Source organism: Plectropomus leopardus, chromosome 13, assembly GCF_008729295.1.
Source record: "Plectropomus leopardus isolate mb chromosome 13, YSFRI_Pleo_2.0, whole genome shotgun sequence".
NCBI lineage: Eukaryota > Metazoa > Chordata > Actinopteri > Perciformes > Serranidae > Plectropomus > Plectropomus leopardus.
In genome coordinates, this window is record NC_056475.1 from 21,767,005 (window position 1) to 21,794,453 (window position 27,449).

The window sequence follows — 27,449 nt, forward strand, 5'->3', positions numbered from 1 at the left end:
AGTAGGGATGTATCCTGAGGTTATTCCTTGTGAGGGGCTCATTGCATGGATGGCACACTGTAAGACACACTATCGTGTTTGTGTAAAATTAAAATGGCTTTCATTTTGCAAAATCCTTTAGTGTGCCTTGGGCTATTTTTGAGGGAGACATGTTTTATATAATTTTTTTTGAGACCATATTCTACATATTCAATGAGCCCTGGGGACAAAAAAAATAGAAACACCATATAGGGATGAACCACTTTTAAAAATCTTTTTATTTTATTTTTTTTACATTCAAAGCTATTGAGGTTTTCAATTAAGCTTTGGATGTATGTCATGAAAAAACCCCAAACTTTTATTAATCTTTTTTTTAAATTAAATCATCTTTCTTAAATGAGTAAGTGATGATGCTGTTAGACTGCTGCTAGTTCGCCTGGTTAACACACGTGCATGTTTCCCTTTGTGTGCAGCAAGCAAGAAAGACAACATTTTTTTGACCACTGTGAAAATGTTGTTTATAAAAAGCTCAGCATCTGCAAATATGAATTAAAGCAAAACATTCGGAGAAATAAAAACAGTAAATTTTGGAAATGATTACATCTGTCTGTTTTCAATACATTTGGACTTAAAACTAACTCTGGAGTTATTGGAGAGGATTGGATTGCACGAGTTAGTGACATCTTTTCCTGCTTTTAAAGGCTGCATTACCGTAAAACGATGTATTTTCTGAACTTACCGGATTGTTCTAGCTGTTCTGTTATTTACCTTTACCGGTTTTGTAATTCACATTACTGATGATAATTCAGAAAAAATCTTATAGTGTAAATATTTTGCAAAAGCAACAACAGTCCACCCTAAATAGCATTGCAATATCTATATTGAGGTATTTGGCCAGTAATTAAAAATTTGAATGTTAACATTACGAATAAGGCTTTGACATTTCAAGGTATTCATTATACCCCTAAAACATATAATTGGATTTAGATATTCCAGGCAAAAATAAACATTGTTAAGTTGTAATTCAGAAACAGACCCCAGATCTTAACACTTCATCCTCCATTTTAAGAGCTACTGATTGGTGCTCATTTCCCAACTCAAGTTTCAAATTTTAAACTGAATGTGCTCCCCCAGAAAAAAAGAAAAAACAAAGTCCACACACTGGATTATGCTCCCATAAATATGTATGTGCATATATGGGGCTTTTTGTATATATGTATATATTTTTATTTGTTTTCATTTGTATATGTGTTTATACATATGTTTTGTAATCTCATCTTCCTTTTATTCTTTTTCTTGTCATCACATGTTTAATCGACATTGTTTTAAGTTGTTATCTATAATGTTTTTGTCTTTATATGCATTTATGAATGGAAGCCTACTGGGTACAAGGTGACCTGTCAGGTGATCTGGTGTAGTAAGTATTTGAAGGTGTGTGTCTGCATTGTTTACTTGTCTGATGATGGGCATGATGCTGAAAATGTCAAATAATCTAGTGTGCAGCCTTTGTTTCTTCTTCTCTTGTATCATCTTATAATACCACCAAGTCTTTTTGTCGTCTGGATGTGTGTGCTTCTGAAGTTTTTAAACTGAACTTGTTGCATTATGATTGGTTCACAATCTGGCAGAACAAACATAAACACAGAATGCCCCGTGTTAGCAAGCTCTCTCTGTTCACTCTAATGAAATACTTTCAATTGTTCGGATAAGTTACCTTTTAAATCCAGGTTCCGGGCTCCACTGGCGTGTTGGGTGACAGTGCGGGAATCAATCTTGAGGATGTGCACATTGTTGTTGTCACGGGAGATCATCACATTGTGCCACTGGTTGTCACTGAGTGGCTTATCAGAGTTTCCCTTCATTAGCGACGGCCCATTTCCCAAGTCAAAAACATAATGAATGTACCTACAGGACAATGCAGATGTTTACATTCAGTATTTCTTATGAAGAATCAATACACCATATGTCGCTATGTGATATACTGCAGAATGTTTCAAACTATTCTAGCTATGCAGCTGTCTGCACTGCTGTCTGCCAGCCTGCGTTATGATGGGCTCAAAGTCAGAAATGTTCTCTGTTGACGTACAAATAAATAACAGTAAATGAACTTAAATACACACGGAAAAGCTGAAGGCAAATCATTGTGTTGATATTAAATTTGATCAGCAAACTCTGGCAAAAAAAAGAAAAAAAAGAATCTAGTTTGAATCAAAGTTAAGCAACATCCATGACAAAGCTGCTACACTTCACACAAAACACTGAGCAGCCTGGAAACTATGACAGAAGTGTTGGAAGCCATTTTTTGTCTGTGTTGTCTGTGCAAGCTTCTGCTGCAGGCTCCAGAGCTGAACACGGCCTCCTGCTGACTAATTGCTTACACTGGGAGAGAGTCTGTGCAAGGTTTGACAGTGGGAAGCTACGACTGTTGCTTTGCTTGCTCTGTTTCGACAACCTTTCTCTTCTATTCTCTCTGAAACAAAAATTATTTGTGATGAATAAAACATTTGGAACATGTTTGTCGCTGGTGAGAATGACATCGGCACCGCGGTAATGGCAACTATTGTCTTTGCACTGGTGCTTCCTCAATCTGCTCCTCTCCCTTTAACAAAATTATTTATGATGAGCAAATGATTTTAAAGCTATTTTGTGGTTCTCTCTACAGTGCTGCAGGCTCATGGACTGAAGATATGAATCATGATTAAGTAATTTGAAGCCCGAGAGAGAAGAGAGTAGAAATTCTCTATCCTTCCATGGCCAAGATGGTTTCAATAAGCTGCAGAAATGATTTACAAATTTGAAAAACACAAGTGCAGGAAAACGCAAATGCAAAAGCTGCAACAAAAATGCAAAGGCAACATAATTGCACAAGCTACATCAAAAGCAAGCATCAACAGATGTTGACAATGAAACGGACCGACTGACATGACTGGACCAGTGGACTCTTATTGCCTACAAATGTGGAACAGTAAAGAAAATAGTTTGCTAGCCTCTTAAAACCCACTGGGACGCCTCCAGTCTGCTTAAGCTTAGAATTGCACTAAAATATGAATGTTTAAACTTTAGTCAGTATAGACTCAGTTAGATTTTCCAGAATTCAGTTGTTTAGCATGGTTAACAAAAGAGACAAAAAAGTTGACACTCTCTACCTTCTAGTCAGTAAGTTCAAATGTGGCCATTCCTTCATATGTATTCCTTTAGTATGTAAGGGTCTATGGATAACAAGAATAATAATGTTTTTTCATGAAAATCAATCCAGTTGTGAACATAGACTGTACATAAAAATGATGACCTAATAGCTTCCCAAAAGCCAAAACGTCTCAATCGCCCCCTGGTGGCTGGCTGCATAACAGGTCATAAACATGCATGTTAGTGAATGGGACATGGGCCAAACTAAGAACTAAAAACTCAAACTGAGTTTTAGTTTAGTTTTTTAGTTTTAAAATGATGGTATAGAAAAGAGGTTTGAAGCCAATCAATAAAGGATTATCTTATGTTTTCTTAATTTTCAAAGTGGCCAAACAGTGCCAATGCTAGGTCCGTCAAGTGAAAAAAACTGGGCCCAAAAAGACTTAATATTGGCTTACATTGTGAAAAAAATGTATAGAAATCAATGGATACATTTTCTGATCAACACAACCCTCATAAAACGACTCATTTCACTATCAAAATTTGATTCATTTGGCCCAACAACATTTGGAAAGTCTAAGAGAGCTGCGAGATTAAATAGTTTCATCCCCCATCAAAGTAAGCTGAGCGCTAAACTGGAAGTCAGCCACTCGGCCTAGCAGGGTGAATTCCTAAACCTAGTGCGCCTGCTCTGTGGGCTCTACGATGCAGAAGCAGCGCCGATCATCCGGGTAATTTCATACCAAGGAAACAGAGCTTTTTAGGCTTCATGCACCACTGAGCAACCTTCATAGGAATGAACAAGGTCTTGCCCTCAGTACTGTATCCAAGACTCTTAATACATCTATGGGTAGGACAGATGTTTGGGTGGGAACTTAATCTTGCAGAGATCGCTTGCAGAGATCTCTGGGATATTTTGGCTTCATTTTTATACAGTGGGAGTAAGTGAAGATGTGTTATCCATCATTATATACAGTCTATGGTTGTGAATTTTGTCATGGGAAGTCTATTGCTTACTGTTTGCAGTCTTTGTCAAACTAAGATGACAAATCCCTCCCTGAAAGAAATCTTTCCATTTTAACCCAAACCATGATCTTAACCTAATCATTTCTGACAAAGAGCCCTGAGGGCAAACTTCCCCCAGCAGCACAATACACAGCCTTAATATTGCTCGGCCTCCATACACATAAAAAGAAAGTGTACATAAATATGAAATCATAAAGGTAATGAACAACATAGAAATAACAGTCGGCCATTTCATAGTCAACCTCTGTTGATGCTCACAATTGCTGTAGCAATTGCATTAGGGTTTTCTGTTACTGCACTTTTTTTTTTTTTTAATGCAAAGCATTTTGGATGTGCAGTTCGTTCTAAGCATCTGGGCCACTGTACTTTTCTTATGCCTTCACATTTGCAATACAAATGTTCTAACACCAAAACAAAAGATTCTAAAAGCACAAAACTAGTGGATATGAATAGTTTGTTCCTGTCCTGAATAGCCCCTCTATGCAGACTACAGCTCAGTCCAAACACCACAGCACTTACCCTTTGACCAGCTCCACCACAATGAAGTCACTCCCATCCCCAGAGTTGTAAAGTATCAGGCCGTCAGGACTGGTGGTCTTGAACTGGAAGAAAAGGTGCATGGAGGCGTAAGCCTGCAAGGTGGAGAAGGCCAGGTAGCTGGCTTGGGCTAGAAAAGTTACAGGATTAGCCACAATGTGCCTCATCCCGAATCGAGCGTTCAGCTCGCAGTACGAGATGTCTCCGTTCTTGCACTGGTCAAGATAGAGCATCCCGTTGAAGGAGAGAGCTTGCAGATGCCCAATGAAGTTGGAAGGCATCACGGAGATGAAACGCCGCTCTGTCATGATCCCTGTCTCGATGTTATTGAATTCCAGGCGAGTGTGGGCGCCGGTCATGTGGCCTGAGAAACAAAACATGCAGCTTAAATTGCAAATTCCTCCCAAAATCACCTTTGCAAGCACAGCTCCTTTATTCTACCACATACCTTCTACTGTCACATTGTCCACAGAGAGCTGCAAATTCTTCCCACGCCGCACCACCTTCACTGTGTGCCACTCATTGTCATTCAGCTTCTCGCCTACCAGGAGTACCTCTGGTCCCTTGCCTAAGAGGAGGAGAGCGTCAAGTGACAATCATACCACATCAGCTCAGTGTACACTCTTTCCACATGAAGCTCTCTCTACTCAGGGTGCATATATTCATTCACCTCCAGAAGCACTCACACACACAGGCGTCAACTTTTACCTGCAACCAGTAATTTGCACTCACTCAGTGCACAGTCAAAGCTGGAATGAAACAAAGAAACTGCAGTAGTAGCTCCTATTCTGCAGGTTGAATAGGCAACATGTGTAAAATTATTCCTGTGCTGAAATAGCATGCTTTCTCTTTAGAGGGTCATTTGATTCATGTCTACTGGGGATACATGTATTATCTAGAGGCTTGGCTCAAACATACAGTTTCAAGTTTCAGGATTTCTGCACTATCCTCTGCCTTTTTTGCCAGTTTCAAAATAGGTCACAGTGCAGAAGCTTGCCACTGCAGCACCGTCATCCCGAATCAGTGCCTATGCAACAGGCCGACACGGCAGTTCAAAGGAGTTCTGACATCGCTTGGGAAACTAATTGGCCATGCCTAAGCTGACTGTGCCTTTAGGGGTTTGTCTGTCTAATTGAGCTCAGGGTGTAGGAGAATTACAGGGGACGTACAGAGGGCAATAAATGGAAAACATCAACTGGTTTCCGAACACTGCACTATTTCATCCTCAGGGAAATAAAACTGCAACTGGAGACTTTGTCCAGGGCTGCATATCAAGTGTCTTTACAGCTCACCACATGATACCACCTTTCACCTGCTTAATATTGACTACGCACACCAGACAGATCAATCGCATCAAATCCTGCTTCCTCTATATTTGACGGATTTACTTAGATAATGAAAGACAAACCGCTCGCTGGAGTCATGTCCAACACAAAAACAGAAATGTTTATCTTGTAAATCTCTATCATGAAAATAGAGGTACAGACAAGATTTGCTGCATTGAAAAAGGAGATAGTGGAGTGCCAGATAGCAGGGATCATTCACCTTATCTGTGCTTCTCAGAGGGGAGCTTCCCTGCCATCTAATGTCAGCGCCTGAGAGTCTGTTTGCAGCTCTTCTTGGGGAGTACTGACATCACCACACATGTGAATGAAAGCATATAACGGCTTTGTGGCTCCAGAAAGACCTGAGCAAAGCTGGATAAAATGCTTCAGTGATGTCACTTGAGTCAGCATCTGTGGGTACTGAAGACTACAAGTTGGAAAAATATTAATGCTTGCATGGGGGTGCGACTAGCGGCTCAAGACTAAATTAGCCGCTAACAGTATATCACACCTCAGTCTTCATATATTGGACAGAAAATATGAAATGACCATGAACTCTTTATACCATATATACAGCAGCAGCATGTACTGTGATTTTTTTTATGTACTGGTACAAGTACATCAAGTTAACATTAGCCAACGTTGAATTTAGATTTCACACAGGACACAAAAGTGGTCTCTTGGGTGATAGTCCTGTGTTTGTTTGACCTGTATGCCAATTTTGTCTGTCCTTAGATGCCCAGTCATGACCCGCCGTACTCTATCTCTGAGCAGCTACTGCTTGTTTCCTTCGATCCTTGGAAAAAAAACATCTTGCCTCCCTAAGGCAACTTGCTCGCTCTTCATCCCACCTATCAGGTCGTAACATTAACCACTGCCCAATGCATGATGTCGTTGAACCACAGATTTTGTGTTTCTACCACAACAAAGAATTCTAATTGACTTTCCATTGGCAGTGTTTCATTTTAAAACATAGCATGCCACCACTACGTAGTATTGTGTTGAGAGTTTGTAGTCATTTTACATATTTTTGTGAGACCAGGCTTTTCTCTGATTGAACTGCTGACTGTCAAGTTGCATTGTGGGTAATATAGGCCTTGACAAGGCAGGAGAATGTGTGAAATAAGTAATAAAATATCTGTAGTTCCGCTGAATGGATGGTAAATTGGTGCAATACTCTTTTAATAAAATCATTTACTGTTATTTGTTGTAGTATTTGATTTGATTTATGGTCATAAATAATGTTGTCTCAGTAAATAAAAATGAAGCACGCAGTAAAACTGACAGCGCAGCCTGTGCTTGATATCACTGATAGTGATCTATCTCCAACACTGCAGTGGGCAGTAAAATGGTGGAATATAATATGTATTCATACAGACATCTGACTGTAAACCCTTTGAAATGTGGGCCCTTTCAAAGTGCCTTCGCTTCACAAGCTCAGCTTCCAGAGGCTTGAGAGCAAGCTGCACATGTAAAGGGTCTATTTTGTCCAGTTTGATCCTCAGTTAAAATTGAATTTGAGTCATATTTTTAAACAAGGATAACTTCAAAGGCATGGTGCAGTTATACAGGTCAGCATTATGAGTGAGCCGAGACTTTGAACGCAGGATGTGTGTGTTAATCAAAGCATGTTATGGTAATTCTGTAATTTTGTAGGACAAATGCCTCATTTCAAAAGTGTGTTGTGTACCATTATTCCTCATATTCTGCAAGAATTAATCAAGAGCGCTGCAGCAACATTTGTTCTCACAACTACAACCCTCCCACCGACAGCTTCCAAGCAGCTGCTGCAGATGGGCTGTCTCTTTGATTCCTTCACAAACACTGGCAAGATCCCCCACCTGAGAATCAAGTTGTACGATAATCCTTTAAGGTAGTCCAAACAAGGATATTTAAAATTCACAATGAGTCTGTGGTGCAAAGTGTAATTCCCTTCAATGATAGTGCTCGCTAAATGATGATCGTTTAAATCATTTAGGCAGATAATTCTGCAATTTAAAATTTGGCTCCACTTTCTGTTATCAACCATAAAATCCATTAAGAAGCCATCCATCATCACATCTGCAGTATTAAGCTCTTCAGAGGTCACTGGTGTAGCATACATACGGCATAATTGATCAGGAAGGCGATTCATTTTGCACACAAAGATATGCACATACAGTACATTTTTTTCCTGGGAGTGTGTGTGATGGTACAATGCCATCTTCTGGTGAAGAGGGTTATTTCTTGGGCAGATATCTGAGGCAATAGAGGATATACAGCCATGTTCAACATATTATCTTTGCTTTTGCACGATTATTTATCTGCATATTTTACTTTCTATTGAGAGCAATGGATATTTAAAAATGGCTGTAAATTGCTCTTTTGCAGGCAGGTCACTGGACTAAGTTTACACACATGCACACCTCACTCCATGCACACATGATTGCACACACTACTCACCTCGATCAGAGAAAAACATTGTAATCCATTAAATATAATGGGCTTGCTCACACGTGTCATAAATCTGCCGTAACAGTAAAAAGGTCCCCTTTTGCTGTATAGCCATTAAATCAGCATCACAGATCAATAGAATAACATGAGATAAAATTACAGCACAAACTGCAAGTTATTGATTTTTCTATTGTGCATGCTTAAATGTTAAAATATGATTGAGAGTACATAAACAGTTGTTATAGTTCCTCTCAGCTCAGATGAGCGTAAACAATATAAACACTGGTTGCAAATCATTGAAAAATTGAACATGAACAGTTCATTTGATTTCAGAGAATCCAGGAATTATTCATACATGAAGAGTTGGAAACAAGCTTTCAGCCAGCACTCGATTATAGTGATAACTTTTATAAGCATTCATAAGCCTCCTCTGTATTGGATGATCTATATCAGAGAGCCGCTCACCTCTCCACTGCCAATAGCTTTTATCTATTTTTCCCACCACTGCAGACTGAACCAAAACTTAAATTGCCTGTCTCTCACTGTCAGGTGAGAGCTACAATCTACATCATGAATTCAAACATCAGCACAGTACAATCCTAAAGTACCGCTCCATTTCACAAGAGTATAGAACACCAGGATATCAATTCTGTTGATAGGGGAAAATCTGCCTTTTAATCAATGGGATTTTGTTCGCTCATTTAAATACCTCATAGCTCATTACAATGAAATTTGAATATTTGCTGTCACGTTTCTCATCCACTTTTGTGTAAAGGATTGTTGTTGCAGGATTTTATGCAGTGCACTTATCCAGCTTCTTCATCCTCCATTTTACAGCAAATATGGTCAAGGGACATCATTAAAGAAACCTCCTACGTGTCAACTCTTGTCTTATCTCAGCTTTGGATGACATTTAGGATTTGGGGTATTATAGAAATATGTTTCTAAACTGCATTTAGGAAAAAAATCTTATCCTATGATAAGAATTTTGCTATTACAAATTTGTCCTGACTAGCATAAGTTAGGAATCCTAAGTTAGGATGTTAAGGATAAATGATTCTTAACCAGGGGTTTGGAGACCCGCAGGGGTCCTTGAGGGAGCTCAAACTGGTCCCCAGAAAAATAGAGAATTAAATATTTTCAATATTTAATTTATTATAGATGTGAGCCCAATTTAGGTAACAGTCATAAGAATGATTAAAAATTAAGATGGACAGATAACTGACCAATTGGCTTAAGTAATTAAAAACATAAGTAAAGTATTCCCAGCTTCTTAAATGTGAGTATTTTCTGGTTTCTTTATTCCTCTGCGGTGTTAAAGTGAATATATCTGCATTTTGGACAGAACAAGACACTTGAGGATGTCATCTCAGGCTTCAGGAAACACTGATCCACATTTTTCACCATTTTCTGACATTTTGTAGACGAAACATCTGATCACGTAATTGAGAAAATAATCAACAAATTAATCAACAAGGAAAATAATTGTGAGTAGCAGCCCTAGATGGAGGCCCCTAAAGTGAAATGTCAGTATAATCAACCAAAATAAGTCAGTAAAATTATCGAATGGAGGTCGATGACCTAATTTGTATCAATTTAGGGATCCCTGACACAAAAAGCTTGAGAACCACTGGGGTAGATACTGTCATAAATTTAAAATAACTGCCAAAAATTGCAGCAGCACTATTGTTGGGTCTGTACGGCCGTAACAGTGGAGATAGGGAACAACATGAACAGTGAAATTTAATGATTGAAAGGCTACTCATTGATGACTTCAAATAATAAACAAATTATTGCTTATTTTGAAATCAAATGAGAAGAAAACATCCCGAAAAGGTTTCCTTAACTCCACTGACACAATTATTGTCTCCGACCTCTCTTTCTTAAAACTGAATGCCTATCATTTTCATTTATGATAACAAGCTAGCTAGCCAGTGACAAGACAGAGCCATTATTATGGCGTGTCCATGTCAAGCAGCGTTACAGTACATCCTAAACGTAGAGACAGGCATGACAGGACATGTGCCGGTTAATGAATGAATTTCACAGTTACAGTTAGGATTTAATGCTCCACTGACAAAATGACCATTTGTAAATCAATAGGTCATGTCTTGTTACTTTCAAATCGTGAAGAAAAGTTTGTTGTTCTTGCATGCCTACACGGAAAACAGCAAACATATTGATTTGTCGATTGATTTGGAGCCACTTGCATTTAACAACAGCAAAACAAGCTCTCATACAACTTGTGCAGTGTAATCCAAGTCTCATTTATCCAGTCGTATACTCAGTACTTCCCAAACATATGTACTTTTGCTAAAATTTTAAAACTGAAGTGAAATTGAAATGGAAAAATGCATGTGTTTGGGAAGTGCTCAGCACATGACTGGATAAATGGGACTTGGGTTATATTGCATGAGTTGAATGAGAGTTTGAGATGTTTTTGATACATCAAAACAATAATTCAATGTGATATTTTTCCTTGGAGGCATGTGAAAAAAACAAATCGTTCTTCATGAACTGAAGGTGAATGCAACATGTTTAGTGTATATGTAAATGGTCATTTTGTGGGTGAAGTATTCCCTTAAGATAAGATAAGACAGGAGGTCTGAGGTAGGACAAGAGACAGCCATGTGTTTAGGAACTGCTGTTGTGATAGGAGGATCGGATTTTTCCTATCTTTGAAACTAAAGTTAAGCTATGGAGTTAGGATATTTTTCTGTAATGAGGCCCTTGGATGACTGTCAAAATTAAAATCTTTGGGGTATCACAAAGCAAAATAGCACACACTATTGATGTGTGATGAGTAGTTCGACTTAGACACTCATTTTGAATTTTGTCATGAGAAACTGACAGCTGGTGATTTAATTTACATAAAAAGGATATGTTCCACCACATGTTCTCTCCTGAAATATGAAGGCTGCAACAAACTGTACTCTCTCGAGCATGTTTTAACATTTAAGCAAAAACATTTTAGTTTGACAAATGACAGTTTTGTTTCATCTGTTTATCAGGCCGACTTTTAAACTGCCTAAATTGCTTTTTTCCCTCCCTCTAAACTTGAAGCTGCAAGCTGCTTTTCTCACGCAGATAATTGCTGATTGTACTCGAACTGCACCCAATTATCAGCCTATGTGTGCAAATTGGTCACAGGCAACTGAATGACAGACTCATTGGCAGCACAACAGCTGGATACTGTACATTGAATCTCGCTACATTCGATTACATGATTATACCACTGCAATAATGAGAAAATGTGTCATTTAAATTGTTGCTAAAATGCGGATTTCACGAGTGCAGAGCAAAAAGATCCAATTATATTCAACCGCACAGTTGAGTCTTGTTCTTATCTTTGTTATGATGCTTGTGAGCAGCATAACAGCAACAGTAAACATGGGGAATTGTGGGGCAGAAGAAATGAATTATGTTCTGTTTCACAAGGGAATAGAGCAAGAGGCATATGATTACACCACAGTGCATGTTCTCTAAATCATGGTACAGTAAATAATCATAGGAGACACTTACTGAGATTACAGTCTATCCTGATACAATCTGGTGAGAGAGAGAGTGAGATGGTGAGATTAAAAGAAAAAAAGAACAGCACAAAAGAGGAGAATATTTCACATCCTTCAAGGTACATTCTGCAGACAGTTCAGTGCTTTTCAGAGCCCACCATCCGGGGACAGCCTCGAGAGTCTAAACCACCACTTTCCTCCCTGTAGTGTACATAACATTAGAAAAAGAAACAGTGAGTGAAAGGATCAGCATGTGTCTGGCACTGCTGGAAGCACAATAGACCAGCTCAAAGTCGGGATCAATAAGAGTTTTATTGACCGTAAAAGTGGAGGTGCACCGGTTTTATTTTTAGTGTTGGTATCGGCTCGGATGCAGCTGCTTACATTCAGGCGTCTGCAAATGAATTTGACTGTTTCAGATACTGGGACTGATAGTTTTACTGACACAAGCAAATATGCGCCGCTGTGGGGAAAATTGTCTGAAGCAGATAACAAAAATGGAACCTGTGCTGGATTTAGTTCAAGATTTCAACATGTGAAACAGAATAAAGCATCTTAAAGCCTCTCACCCAAAGAAGCATAAAGAATTCACTTCTGAGAAAAGGTTAGAGTGGCTATTGAGCGATACTTAAAGCTGGGGTAGGAAGTTTGAGGCGTCATTGTGCAAAAATCCAATAATAAAGCATACTATAATTCAATTAGACAGAGAAAAAAGTAGACTTGCACCTCCTATGGCTCTGTTGTCAGGCTTTTGAAAACCTAAGTCATTATGGGAGACTTTGGGCATTTCAATGAAAGGGTGTTCTTAATGGCAGGATTTTTTCTTAACACTTGTGGAGTTGTGTCATCTTCAAAATGGCTTCTCATTGTGATTCATTGGTATCACCACCACCTGCATTCACTAGAATCAGGCAGATAATCAGGAGTGGGTGACCCCCCCCCTGCCATGTTCATAAAATGTTTGCTTGATTCCTGTTCACCCATTTGCACCCTGATGAAGACCTTAAGATCCAAACCGGTCAATGTTTCAATTAAAGTAGCTGTGTTCCCAATACAAGCTTTTAACTTTATTTAAGTGCATTTGCTCCTGCTCCACGCATGAGGGCTTGAAGTGTGTTTTTCCCTCTCATTTTCTTAATGGCTGTTACACAAATGCTTATGCATGTCCCTTTGGTCAAAACCTGATTCAATGGTGGACTATCCTGCAGAGAAAGTTGCTATTCCAGCATTAGCACCAACTGCCTGTACTGCAAAGCAACCCCACAAAGTAAGACTGACTTATTTAAAATAAAGTCTAAGAGGGAGTCTGACAATAAATGCAATAAAGACGTGTCAGTATCAGCGAAGTGTTTCAGAGATGGAGCGGAAATGTTGCTAATAGTTTAGCCTTCTGCTAACGGGAGTTAAAGGCTCACGGCTACAGCTACAGTAATTTAAGTTCACATTTATTTAGTCAACAGCTTCAAATAACAGTGTGTTCTCCAGAAGAGCAGGCAGAGAGAGACTGACCCCCCCCCGTCAGTGCCCAGGTCTGAATTCAGCCAGCACAAACCCCAGCTCCAGGGAGCTGAACAGCCCCGACTTCCTGCTGATAAGCAAACTTTCTGTTGCTGCCTTTACATAGGTTCGACCCGCCACTACTGTTGGCCCCCAGCCCACCGTGACACCTGGTCTTGGGGGTTTATGCTGGCTGAAATTGAGCTACTACAACTGCAGACCAAATATGCATCTCCCCCACTAGTGACCGCTCTCCTCCCAGGGAAGGAGTTCACAGCGGTTGGGCGTATTGTGAAGGGAGGCTGGGGTGGCCATCTATTTACTTCTTGTCTCTTTTGTGGTCTGATAAACACAGAGAGAGTGAGTAAGGAAAGGAGGGCTGAGGGAATGCACTGAACCCAACTCAACGATGAAATTAAATAATTTATAATGTATATATAATGTATGGGAAATGGTGGGTTATTGTGTGATTGCATGCATACTCCTGTGGTTGACTGGTGGGAGAGGCTTAGGACAGAGAGGGGAGAGCTGCAGGAGGAGGGTGTATTTTAAATTCTGCTTTTTTTCAGATTTCTGTCTACCCCAGTTTTAATTTTGAAGATTACTAGGATTACGCAGAATTTGTTATTCACGTTTTCTTGACAGCCTACATGCATTCATACGTGATAATTAATGGTAATGATGTGATTCATTAATTTCACCGAATATTACTGAGAAGGTCGTTATTCTGTGTAATTTAATATCTCTCAGGGATATTATACTTGGTAGTCTGATTGTTTCGGAATATTTGACTTACTGGACCAGTGCACCTCTACTCCAATGCCCAAACCTTGATCTGTCTTCACTCTTAAATTCAAAGTGCTGTTATCTGAAATGATCCAGTCTCCTGCTTGTTCTGCAGGCTGTCCTGGTAGTAGTGTATTTTCAATGTTAAATTACAGAGGAAAGGGCGATTTGCACAACCTGCAGCCACAATGAACCTTACACCGTGAAAATAACGACACCAGCACAAATGTGATGCTTTGCTAACATTTTCTCATGCTAATATCTTCTAAATCCATTTGCAATATTCACAATTTCGGCCTCAAAATGGATTCACTCGCTTGTCATTTGCATATCCTGCCTAATGAAACCAATTTCATCCGTGAATATATTGGTGCAAGTCATGTGGCTGAGGAGTGCTCTCAAGCTGTCAACCATCACAGAGCAGTGGATACAGACAGCCAGAGACCAGAGTGACCTTCTGCTGCAGGTGTGTGTGTGTGTGTGTGTGTGTGTGTGTGTCCATCACTGACACCCTCTGCTCAGTGAAGCGGCTCTAAACTGGACAGGCCAGTAAATGTGAGGGGAGGGAACTACAATGGTTGCATCTACGGCGTGAGCAACCTAAGTGGTAATATTTCAGCGTAATGATGGATCTGGTCTCTGACTGCCTTCTCCTTGAACTGCAGACAAGCCATTGAAGGGCTGAAAGAGCCGAGACGGTCAGATGGGACCTGACCACTGGATGAACTGAGAGAGAGAGAGAGAGAGAGAGAGAGAGAGAGAGGGAGAGAGAGAAGTAGAGATAGGAAGAGAGAGAGAGAGAGAGAGAGGTAGAATATACATACATGCCTACAGTTGCTTAAACCCCTTGAGTTTTTCAATAGCTCCTTATATTGAATTAAAAAAATCTAATGATGACTTAAAAAAATGATTTTAGAATTAGGAAATTGCATTCTTCATATGTTTAATGCTGTAATTTAATGTATTATTTTAGGATGCACCAGAAGCCAAACTGTGCTACAAGCAAAATGCCTTGGCATCCTGGTGGTCTAGTAGTTAAAGCCCATAAGCTAATACATAAACATAATGTCCATAGCAAACCATGGACAACTTTTAGGAAATCTTCTCTTCCTGGTGGAGAGTTAGATGCCCTTCAAATATGAAGCTACAGCCAGCTAACAAGAGTAAATATGCCAATTTACTGTTTTACAGCGTATAATGTACTGGACTATTTCTTGGCTCTGAGGGGTTGCCAAGCAACCAGCATCGACTCCAGGAAGTGACTGTGTAGGCCCAAAAAAAAGTCTGACACATAACCTCCAATAAAACAGGGAATTGTCATTTCAGTTCACTTCAGTGTTTGCACAGATTAAGCAAAAAAGATACAACATAATAATTAGTAAGTTTTATGGGTGATGGCAGGTGCATTTGTTACCATATCTAGCTTTTTCCCTCTGCTTTCCAGTCTTTGTGCTATGCTAACCCTCTGCTGGCTTATACTTCACGAACAGATATGAGAGTGGTACGAATCTTCTCCTCTAACTCTCCATCAGGAATTGAAAAATCTAATTTCCTAAAAGGTCCAAGTATTTATTAAAATACCATCCATAGATTAACAACTTTTAAACTCCAAATAGAATTGATGTGATAAAGTAAACCATTAAGGCCCTGACACACCAAGCCAGTGGTTGGTTGTTGGTCAGTGTTGGGCTGTTGGTGACCGTCTGTTGCCTAAAGTTGCTGCAGTGTGTCGCGCACCACTGGCCCTCATCATCACTTGTGAGCCTGTGGTTCATCTCAGCGCACAAGAAGAGAAACTAAACTGAGGAATGTAAACAAATGGCTAAAGTCATGGGGAGTGAGATCTAAACAAACTTGTTATATAGGGTAAGATTGTTTTTCTTTAGATACTGAGCTCTTTAGCAGAAACATTTTCTGATGATTTATTCCCGAGTAAACAGCTTTATCCTCATCATCTTTCTCTGGACTGCTTGTCATCATCTGCTGGACGCTGTATGACGGTGACAACGATTTTCAAAATAAAGAGGATGATATGGATCGATGATTACACTTTATATTAATGTTACATGATCGTTGTTCATTTAATCGATATATCGATGAGATGGATGGATCGTTACACCCTTAGTTGTTAGTAGTTGCTAACTGGCTAACTAGCATCTTGAATCCATCCCGTGGTCTTCTGGTTTCCATTTTTGGATGGCAAATACAGACTACCACCACATGCTGGTATGGAGAGTTACTTCCTCTCATGCAGGCGCAGAACTACACACTGGTTGTAAGTTGGTCGTAGTCTTTGTTGTGTTTTCAAGTGCAGCTTTTAGGCCGAGGCACAGACGAGGCGATGTAACAGTCGGCTTTATCGACACTAGTTGTATGATGTTGGTTTGGTGTGTGTGGGACTTAAGTTAGTTAATTTGGAGATGTTCTTTCATTTCCTGCTATAAGCAAACCAATGTATATTTGGCTAAAAAAAGATAAAAAACAAATAGAAAATAGTTTCTAAGGATATTCTGTAACTGCATCCCTCATCATTCCATATATCTGCATTGTGCTATTACTTTGCTTCTTTAATGGTATGCTTTATGTGTTAAGATTGACTTTGATTTGAAATTGGCCATTTATTTCACTAATTTCCAGTTAATGACACCAACATTGAATTAATCTGACACCACAGATCCCTGCAAAAGTTGCAAATAAATTCTAGCAACAAGCAAAGAATGTTGATTTTAAGCAACTGTAGTTATTATGTATGAAGATGAGTATGGGAGAGCCTGAGACAAAACTCATGAGAACTCTAGCTTGGCGACACGTCCTGAAAGGTCAACTGGAATTATCTGCTCGCATTTGCCGCAGCAGCATTACCCAGGTTCACAGTGAGCTTCACTCTGCCTCCATCCAGCTCCAGACGCAGGGTGTCCGCCGACTGCTGAGAGGTGGTGGCCATCAGCAGGCCAAAGGCCCTCTGGGACATGAAGCGCAGGGACACGTCCTCGGCCTCTGTGTGCAGCGTCCTTGGCAGCAGCACCTTCAGATACATGCTGCCGTCATAGCTCACCATGGTGGCCTCTACGGATTACAGGGGAAGAGGAAGCAGACATTGAACCCCCAGAGGGCATCACAAATTAAAAACACAAAGTGGCATTTATGGAATGAAACCTGAGCTGTATTTGAGCTTATCTCAGGTACAGCATGATATCATTTTAGATTGCAGTTTTCATCAGTCGCACCAGATGGCAGAAAAAGCCTGGAGCATGCGGAGACAGCAGCGAGATTACAGCTGCAATCAAATTTCTGAAGGATTTATAACCATCATAGTGCAATACAAGAGGGATTTTCATATATCCCTCATACTATTAGCTGCCAATAGATCTGCGTAATTTGGCCTCTCTGTGAGGAAACCATCTGCATGGTAAATGCAGAGGGATTCAGGCCGGAGCAGCACTGCATTTCTAATGAAACACTCATAGCACTGGCCTTGTGATACTGACAATTCATTAATGAATCACTGTATTGAGGATTGTCATTTTCTATGGCTTTAATAAGAAATATATAATATCCTTTCATTGTCACCTTGTGGATGTAGGGGGTACTGTGAGTTGAGAGAACTCATTTGAATGGGTATGCCATTATAGAGTATGTAGATGATGATACTGCAATTGCAAATGAAATTATTATTGTTTAGGAGGCCTGAGCATTAAGGCCAGATAATGAATTTTCTTTGTATCTAAATTTTTTCTCATTTGCGCAGGCACTTTCCAGCCACTACACAGCTAAGTTAATAAATAAAATACCGGCCAAAGTGTGTTAAAAGCTTTGCAGCAGCATTTTGAAATCACTTATCCTCCCCATCCACTGTCATCCGTCTCTTACCCTTTTCACAGCTGGGCCCTAGGTAACCAGTGCCGTTGCAATCACAAATGTGCCGGTTCCAGCCTTCTCTGCAGTGTCCACCATTAGCACACGTGTCTCTGGCACACCTGACGTGAGTCTCTCGGGTGCAGAAGCTGCTGACACCTGTGGCGCTCTGGACCTCGGCCAGCCTCCAGAGGTTACGGCTCTGCCCGTCAATGAAGAGGTCCCTCACGCAGCCCACGTAGCCGAGGCTGAGGGAGGCGGTCCACACCTCCGGGGGGAGCATGAGGCTTTGGCGGTCGTCGGGTAGCCCTCCAAGATACATGTCTCCGTCTAGGTCAAGGATCTCGCTGCCTTCGTTTGCAGAAAACGGGATGCTCTGGCTGTTCACCGAGATAAAGCCTGTAGGGCGGGCAGTGAGTCAATTTGTACTTGCACAATGTTTTTGTTGCAGAAAATCAAGACAGGTGTGTGTGGGCTGTGCTAAGTGAGAAGTGAGAACAAACTGTGAGATTGAGGGAGTGGGCATTAGTAGCTGCTTGTTTGAAAGAGTGCGGATTAAGAAACTGTACTGCCAGTCCTTGGGAGTTGATTTTGGGAGCTAAAACTTGCTTTGCAAAAGTGCAGAATTATAAATGACAAATCTGCATTGTCACATTACCCTGCTTGAGAAGGAAAGGAAATTTATTTATAGAAATGAGTAGGAAGAAATAGAGGGAACTGTGTGTATTTTAGATAATAAGACAGACATTTGGATTGTACTAATAAGGCCCAATTTGAGGTGGGAGCCTGTATAATTGGCCACTTGTGAAATAGGTTAACACAGATTTCATAATGTCATACATAGATTATAGCGACGGAAAATATCATTGTAATTAAAAGCTTAATATGCATGCGTGTTTCACTGCAGTGAATAAAAAGCAAGAGCGTGCTGATGTGACTGAATCCATGCTGGCATATGGCGGTTTCACAGCTTGGAACCGTTTCTGCTCCACAGCTAAAACTGGAGAACAACAGTAACAGAAGCAGACAGAAGGCTTCCCTTGTCTTCACAAATATAATTCTATCTAAAAAAAAAAAGGAGTTAAATTTTTATATCAATAACTACAAAACTAACACGAACCTGTGATTCCACCAGACCGACCCTGCTGATTTGTTCTCGTTTCCCTTTGTTATAATTATTAATATAACTACCATTCTTATTTCTATTTGTTTTGTATTATTATGACAATAGCAATAATAGCAGTATGCTTCTCTTACCCCCCAATCCCTCCTCTTTATTTATTTTATTAGTTTTTTTTACTTTCTTTTCTCCTTTGCACATGCTTCCACACACACACACACACACACACACACACACACACACACACACACACACACACACACATTCACACTCAAACTCAACTCATATACACCAACATTAAATCAACATCCTTGACCCTTGTGGAAATGTTTTTGAATGAGCTGTTTTGTCATGCTGGTGTCTACTGTTTTTGTCTTGTGTCTTGCAATAAAAACAACGAAAAAAAAAATCTTATTACCGTTGCGCCCTCTCCTCTGGAAGTCCACATGACACCACTCGCCATCATCGAGCCTCTTGTTGCTTGCTTTCATCTTGATGCTGCCAGAGCCCATATCCATGACCAGGTACAGAAACCCATCCAGCAGCTCTAGGGCAAAGAAGTCGGCCCTGGGCTTCCTGTCGGGCTGCGTGCCCTGCAGGCTGCCATGGCTGAACAGCAGCAGGCCGGCGGGCTCCGTGGTGCGGAAGTCGAAAGATATGGCGCCCGTCTTCTTTGTGTTCCACCTGGGCAATGTCAAGTAGGCAGACGGCGTGTCGAAGGTGACCGGCTCCAGGGCCTCCACATCCTCGCAGCTGAATATCAGGTCACCATGGATACTGATCTTTGGGTCTCGCTGTTCAGCCAGTCGTGACAGTTCCAGTCTAAACTCATTATTCTTGTAGACCACCTAATAAATGAGAGAGATGTGGTGGTGAGATGACAGCTGGGAAGAGCAATAAATTCAGTGCAAAGGTTGAATATTGCTTGTCAATAAATATTAAAATCGATATGACACGGCAGCATTTCGGGAGGACACGCGGCACAAAACATGTTGAATCATCCCTGATGGAAAATGTCCTGATGATTCTATTCCAATGGCTCCATCCAATAAACTGGCACCTTTAATTAAACGGGCGTAGAGGCGCTTGATGCATTAATAAAAGAAAATGAATAACACTTTGTTTCTCTGAAATTGTCCATGTGTCCATGCTGAGACAGAGCAAACATGTAGAACTGAAGACATCTTACAGGTACAAACTCAAAAGCTCTGCACAGCAGCAGTCTGTCCGGTTTTTGATCTGGATGTTTTCAGGTTTACCATAAAATTCTTTCATTAACTACAAAACCTGTCACGAGAAGACAAGTAGGCAGCAAGAAAAGCTTTTGAAAATTCAAAAAATGCATTTAGATTTAGATGCAAATGCAAACATTTACATTTTAGACATTTAGCTGACTCACTAAGGGAGCGTACAATGGGTCTGACAGTGGAATAATCTTAAATTCAGGGAGGAGGAATCACAGACATCGCACCTACACAATGACAAACAATTATACGTGTTTATACCACGTAAAGTAAGAGATCAAGTCCGAGCAGAGATGGTGGGTGGTGGAGAGGGTGGACTCCGTCTTTTACAAGCAATTTATTTTTCAAAAAAGGTGAATTTAGTAAATGTAAGAGGGTATAAACTTGAGTGCTGAGCTCATGGTGCAAGTAAACAGCGGTGAAAAATCTGATTACGCTCCCAGGCTGCGGTGAATATACAATAGACCTCCCTCTGTCTTGGAGGAATGTCTGGCTATTGATTTAAGATTTGAGATCAATCTGAGGAAATAGAGAGAAATACAAAAAGCTTTTTAAAGATATTTACTTACACTACACAACAATATATCCTGTTTATACTGAGAGCAGACTTCAACAGAGTGCCTGTACGGGCTCCTTTGTGCCGTTATTGTATTATTTTCTACTTTCAGCCCGGGTTCATCAATATGCACAGCAGGACACAACAGTCCTTGTCTCATTCTGTATCAGCTGTAAGTCACCCCGAGCCCACTGTTATCTGCCACATCACTCTGGGACCAGTCACTGCCTGAGGTGACACACCACGCTGCACCGAGGACTAACAGCAGAGCTGAGAGGCAATTTGAGCCAATATCACACTTCACACTGCCTTCAGTGTGACTAATTAAGCAGTGAAATCAGATGGTGAAACTGACCATCGAGAAATGAGTGTAACAGGCAATTTTTAAATGGGGAGGCAGTCAATCAGGGCACTTTTTACAAAGCGGGGAACAGTTGTATACGGACATTGTTTACAACAAGCAACGCCAAAAGGCACACTGTGACCTCTGCAGGGGTTATTACATAAGCCAAAGGACAATACAGGAAGTGGAATCCTATTTCACCAATTCAGACGCCTGTTGTATGTGACAAGGATTACAGAGTATCCCGAAACACAAGAATAAAGCTCCTCCAGTGTCAATTGACAAAGCCCTCATGTCTTTTATGCTCAAGTGGAGAAGAATAACAGCAGCCTGAGAATGGAGACCTTCTCTGCTGCTAACAGCCGTGTGAACACATTCTTCATAACCAAATTGGTTACGATCTTTGAAGCATTAGAGGGACCTAATGATGCAGTGTGGGATATCCTGTGGGCACACATGCTGCAGACCAATAAGCCGGTGACTTCAAAGACAAATTCATCTCTCCCTGCTGGTTGTTGTAGTCGTGACATTCGTCGTAAAGTGGCCATTAGTTTTCCTGTACCTGATGAACATGATGGCCTCTCCCAAGCAGCACTCACATCTATTATCATGTAACGTCATCAGAGATTAGTCATGGCCCAAACACTCTGCATTCGGTAAAATAAGACAGATATCCCCCCTAAATAGATGTGCTGCTTATACAATAAATATTTTAGTCACTTTTCTTCCCTGCATGGATTAAGATGAATATGTATGTTTGAATTCTTTCCATTCACCGCAGAGCTTTGTTCCTCTTCTTCATCAGCACACTCAGAGCTCAGGCTCTGACTGACCCGTCTGTGAACCTGTCTCCTAGATCTCCGGGCAGAGCTGATCCCATTTGATCAGCCTCTGCCACCGCTCGCCCTCATTACTGGCACTTTTCGGGGTTTTGTCATTCTGTCTTCATGACTCTTTATCCCGTCACCCTCTCCCCTGCATGCCTACAGTACATCTGTGCGACTGCACGCAGCAGTAGTGGGTCTAAACACAACCACCACCAGCCGCACCGCCCACAGAGCGGGGGCTGCAGCATTGGCAGGGTGCTGGGACAATAACCTGTCCATAAATAACATCTAATTTTCATTTCAGTGCATTCACACTGCAGAGAGACTCCATTTAGAAATCATTCACTTAACGCTCGAGTGCTTTAAAAACGTTGATGTCATACCTGCTTTATTAATAGTACAACAAATACACATTCATTTTAAATGTCTGTACTGCAGAATTCAATGCACAAATTACATATCTGTGAATGAAAAGTAATGGTCTAAAACATGTTTAAACAACATGCTAGCAGCTCTTTGAGGCTGTATTTTGGCACAGCAGTGCTTTGAGCAAAATGCTAATACCTGCATGCTAACATGCTCACAGCAGCAATGCTAGTCAGTGGCGGGTAGTATTGCATTACATTTCTATTTATTAGTTGCATGTACTTGAGTGATTCTTTTAATTAAATTGTCCCTTTATGAATACTTGTTCTGCAGAGCACTTTTTACTCTTACTCAGACACATTCAGTGACCTCTTTTAAATCCCCTCTTAAAACCCATTTTATCGATTTGTCGTCTTTTAATTTATCTTTTAGTTTATCTCTTTATTCTGTCTTGATCCTGCTAATTATTACTATTATTATTGTTATTATTAGTTGTATAATTGTATTGTTATTATTATTAATAATATTTGTATTGTTGTTGTTGTTGTTGTTGTTGTTATTATTATTAATGACTTTTCCAACTTTAATTTGTGTCCGGGCCTTAGTCCGACATGATTGTCTGGATTCTTGTTATAGTGCCTATAAGCTTTCTTGCCTTTGCTTTACTTTGTTTCTCGAAGCACTTTATAAACTTTGTTTTCAAAGGTGCAATATAAATAAAGTTATAATTATAGTTATGACATTTGCATTAAAATATATCTACTTTTACTCTACATTGGGCTACACACTCCTCATTACTCATGCCAGTAAATCTAGCAAAAAATAATCTTATATATGTAGCTGAGCTTACACACACAACAGCAAGAGATAAGACGCAACCTATAGCCAATCATAGCATCCAAGGTGCAACGTTGGGTGGAGGTTTATGTAGGCACACACACACATGATGCAGACTGCATCCAAGCCTCTTCTTTGAGGATTCAGAAAGAGACACAAAGTTTTTTCTTGCTGTTTTGTTTACAGTGCTTAAAAGTGATCTTTCAAAGCTGATCTTTTGAAGTGGGCTTGTTTGAGGTACTTATCCATTTTTAGTGCATTACAAAGAGTAAATGGGTTGCATTTATAATACACTTCTCTGGTCTCTGTGACCACTCAAAGCGCTTTATAACACAGGCACCATTCACCTATACATGTACTTACTCATCAGGTAAACACTTACACCAACACACCACAATTTGGCCAAGGACACATGTAGACTGCAAGGGCCAATGATTAAACCACCGACCTTCCGATTAGCAAACAACGCTCTACCTCCTGAGCCACAGGCATCACCCAAATGGTTCTGTAGATAACGGTTGACACACCCAGAGTTTAGAGAAGCAGGCAGGAGTACCACCACACAATTTAAGCAATGTACTGCTGTGAATGGGGGCAGCAGTAAAACATAATTCAGCCCCCTTAAAAAGTGCCTCCCAAAAAACAAAACAATAATAGTTTAAGTATGCTACAGTAAGAATATTTTCACCACTATATCACAGAAAGCTGTTAATGGCTTCAGTTCCTCCCGTATATTCTTGTCAAAGCCACTAGACTCCATTAACAAAAACTGGTGTCATTTTAGCTGGTTGAACACTAGAGCTGCTGGTCAGCCACTGCCTCAATCAGTTAGTTTGTTTGTGTGACTCTGCTAAATCTGTAGTAATCCTTCAGAATACTGAAGTCACACATTAACACAAACTAATTAACTGATCAGCGTGGAAGAAATCTCTTGCACTTCAGCCCCTCCACAGGCGGAGGTCGGTGCTTACAGACTGCACAAATTACAGCAAACAATTAAATGGTCCACTTCACAAGGACTGCATCCAAGAAAATACTGAAGCACACGATAGTATTTTCTTTGGATGTAGTCCTTGTGAAGTGGACCATCTAATTGTTTGTTAACTAACTGATCGATTTTCTGCTGCCTCCCTCTACAGCAGTACATTGCTTAGCTTCCATGGTGGTACTCTAGCCTGCTTCTCCAAACTGGGGGTGTACTGATCCTCATCATCTACTGTAGGCAATAGACTAACCCTGGTTAGGTTGCCCATACAACCTCAAAAGACCCAAACTATACCTCACACAACAAATATTTTGCCATTTGTCTGTTTTCGTCTGTTTCTGGCAACTGGATGACAATTAGCATCCTCTTCAAACTTGTTATCACCTATTGACAAACTGTTTGAATGTAATACACTGACGTAATAAATTGCATTTAATGAAGTTTTTTTTTAATGAGTACTTATACTTCTACTTGAGTCGATATAATGTAAAAGTAACAATAATTTTGCTGGATTATGGTTTATGTTTACTTTACCCGTCACTAATTCTAACATGCTTATGTTTAGCAGGTAATATCTTAGTTTAGCCTGTTAGCATGATAATATTTGCTATTAGTACTAAACACCAAGTACAAAAGGTATTTGGCATACATAAAACCAAAATATTAGTAAAATAGAAATCTTAAACTAGTTATAACCCTGTGTAACCTAGAGCGACATCACTTTTCCTTTGCTGCTTTCAGACACCTTTCACATGTATTTAAACCTTTGAACCGTCAGCAAATTGGTGCAATCTCTTCAGAAACATGAGAAAAAGGCAATGCACAACCTGATAATAAATGTTTCACATACTGTAAGACATTAATAGATTTTGAAATTATATATTTTTTAACTTTCATATTTAAAATTAGGTTACAAAATTCTTACAAATTTTTAAGCACTTTTTCTATCTATCTTTTTTATAGATTTATTTTCTGGTAATTTTCTTGTACTTTTTACTAATTTCTTGCTAATTTTGGGGTTGTTAAACATATTTTTTACTGTTTTACTTTACTTATATTACTGAATTTATATTACTATTAAACTTATTATATTAGTCACTTACATTAGCTTTATTTCTTATACACTTTACATTTATTACTCTGCCATTTGTATTGATATTTTGCTGTAATTTTGGAGCAATCTCTGGCACTTATCTTTTCTCATCTTTTCCTAACTGCTGCAAATCTCACAGCAATCCATCCAGTAGTTGTCGTTGGCACCCGAGGAGACATTCAGGGGATCAACGTATGATTCCTCCTTTGGGAGAACCACGAATGTCTGTCCAGATTTCACTGCAATCCATTTAACAGTTTTAGAGATATTTCAGTCTGGACCAAAGTGGTGGACAAAACAACATTGCCATCCCTCGAGCCCAGCGTAACTAAAACTCATAGAGAACAAATTTGTCAGCAACTTCTCTATTTATATGTCATGACTGAACTTTGGAACACAGATTACTTGTTGTGGACACAAAAACAACAGTCTGAAGATGTCAGTTCTCCAACATAAATGCACTCTGTGACTGCACAAACTGGATGCTTTGTGATCAGGACTTGGCAAGTGAAGGAGCTTTTTGGATTCCAATAGAAAAATTTGAAGCTGAAAAACAAATGTTTTCATGGTGTTTCTGGCAGAGCACTGAAGTCAAGCACACCATCTCCACCAATATTCAAATAAGTCATTAATTTACTTTTAAGAAGACTATTTATAATTTGCCAATCTGTCACTCTCGTACTGTAAAAAGGCAGCTGCTTGTTTCTAGTGTGCTCCAACTCACTGCTGCTATTACTAGCTTAGTTAGGCTATTTCTACTCTGTTTGCCATGTGCATTTTGTGTATCCTCTAAGTGATGTGTCTGTTCTGTCCTTGGTGCATTGTACTCCCTGCTGAATCCCATGCAGCTGGATTTAATGGGGATCAAGAGCGGGAGCCTAATAACAGTTTATAAGCATTTATGGAATAAATGGTCTTATATCCTTTGACGCAAGTGTCTCTGCCAGAAGAAAACTCGTTTGTTCGAGCTGGGTATTGACCCCAAGAAAATATATATACACCGATCTGCAACCCTGACGCTTATGCTTCTATCTGCTGCCTGTTTTAGCTATGTCTCCCCCTAATCCGTCCTTGGTAAGGGAAAGCATTTCTCTCACTTTTAATGCACATAGCACGTCATTTGCTTTTCATGAGATTGCTCACTTCATTAAAAATTTGTGAGCCCAAGCTGAAATTGGGCATTAATCCATTATTCACTGCTTTGTCTATATTAATTCTAATGCTGAGTACATGATCTTAACTTGCTTGCTCAAGATAATCAGTATGACAGGTACAGGCTGGAGTTAAAAAGCTTCAAAAATTTGGGAAAACAGCGATGAAAAGTCCAGACTGTGTTTAAGGAATGATCATAAGAGGATGCATCTGTTTCTTATGTATATTAGTGCTGTGTCCTCCCAAAGGGATTCCCACGGGAATCTTTAAATGCATATGCCCTGAACAGCGCATATGCAGCTGAGTGTTTCTCCTTCAAACACCCTACAACAGGGGAATCAATACGAATGTGAGGGGTGATTTTCTATACGCAGAACATGCTCTGCTTATAGGAAAAGGGAGTGCTATCTAAGGAGGGTTGGATAGTGTTTCCAGTCCTCTCTGCTGGGACTGAGGTCAAGCTGTACTCACATCTTTCAGACAGCCCAGGAAGTTGTTGCTGACCGGGGAGCCTGGCAGGTCGGCTGTGTTTAGGCTGCCCCCTATGTAGAAGAGATCATCTGAGCCCAGCATGGTGTAGTCCTCCTGAGTGTAGCCGGTGGTGGTGAGAATCCCGTCGACCAAGATCGTCACCTATACAGGGGCCGTTGTGGGAGGAGGAAAATAAATAATGAGAGATTTTAAGTTAGACAGAAAGAACTGTCCTAATTATTTCATGCCTCATTTCTTGATTCTAGTTGAGCTCGCCTTAATGTTGGTTCTTGAAGGCAATTACAAGAACAGCTTTGAAGGGTTCACTAATCTCAGATGATCCCTGTTTCTGATATATTAGCAGGATTGCAGTGGAGTC

General features: G+C 40.1%; 1 protein-coding gene across 1 annotated transcript in view; it reads right to left on the reverse strand.

Moving 5' to 3' along the window:
- The window catches only part of nrxn2a (neurexin 2a), a 125,341-nt gene that overhangs the window by 71,904 nt on the left and 25,988 nt on the right, over positions 1 to 27,449 (reverse strand). Inside the window, exons 6-13 of the mRNA XM_042499087.1 lie at positions 27,071 to 27,232; positions 19,615 to 20,044; positions 18,092 to 18,475; positions 17,084 to 17,287; positions 11,949 to 11,975; positions 5,117 to 5,236; positions 4,651 to 5,032; positions 1,694 to 1,884 (exon numbers count right to left, since the gene is read on the reverse strand). Coding sequence (XP_042355021.1) covers positions 1,694 to 1,884; positions 4,651 to 5,032; positions 5,117 to 5,236; positions 11,949 to 11,975; positions 17,084 to 17,287; positions 18,092 to 18,475; positions 19,615 to 20,044; positions 27,071 to 27,232 — 1,900 coding nt within the window. The remainder of the gene's footprint in view (positions 1 to 1,693; positions 1,885 to 4,650; positions 5,033 to 5,116; positions 5,237 to 11,948; positions 11,976 to 17,083; positions 17,288 to 18,091; positions 18,476 to 19,614; positions 20,045 to 27,070; positions 27,233 to 27,449) is intronic.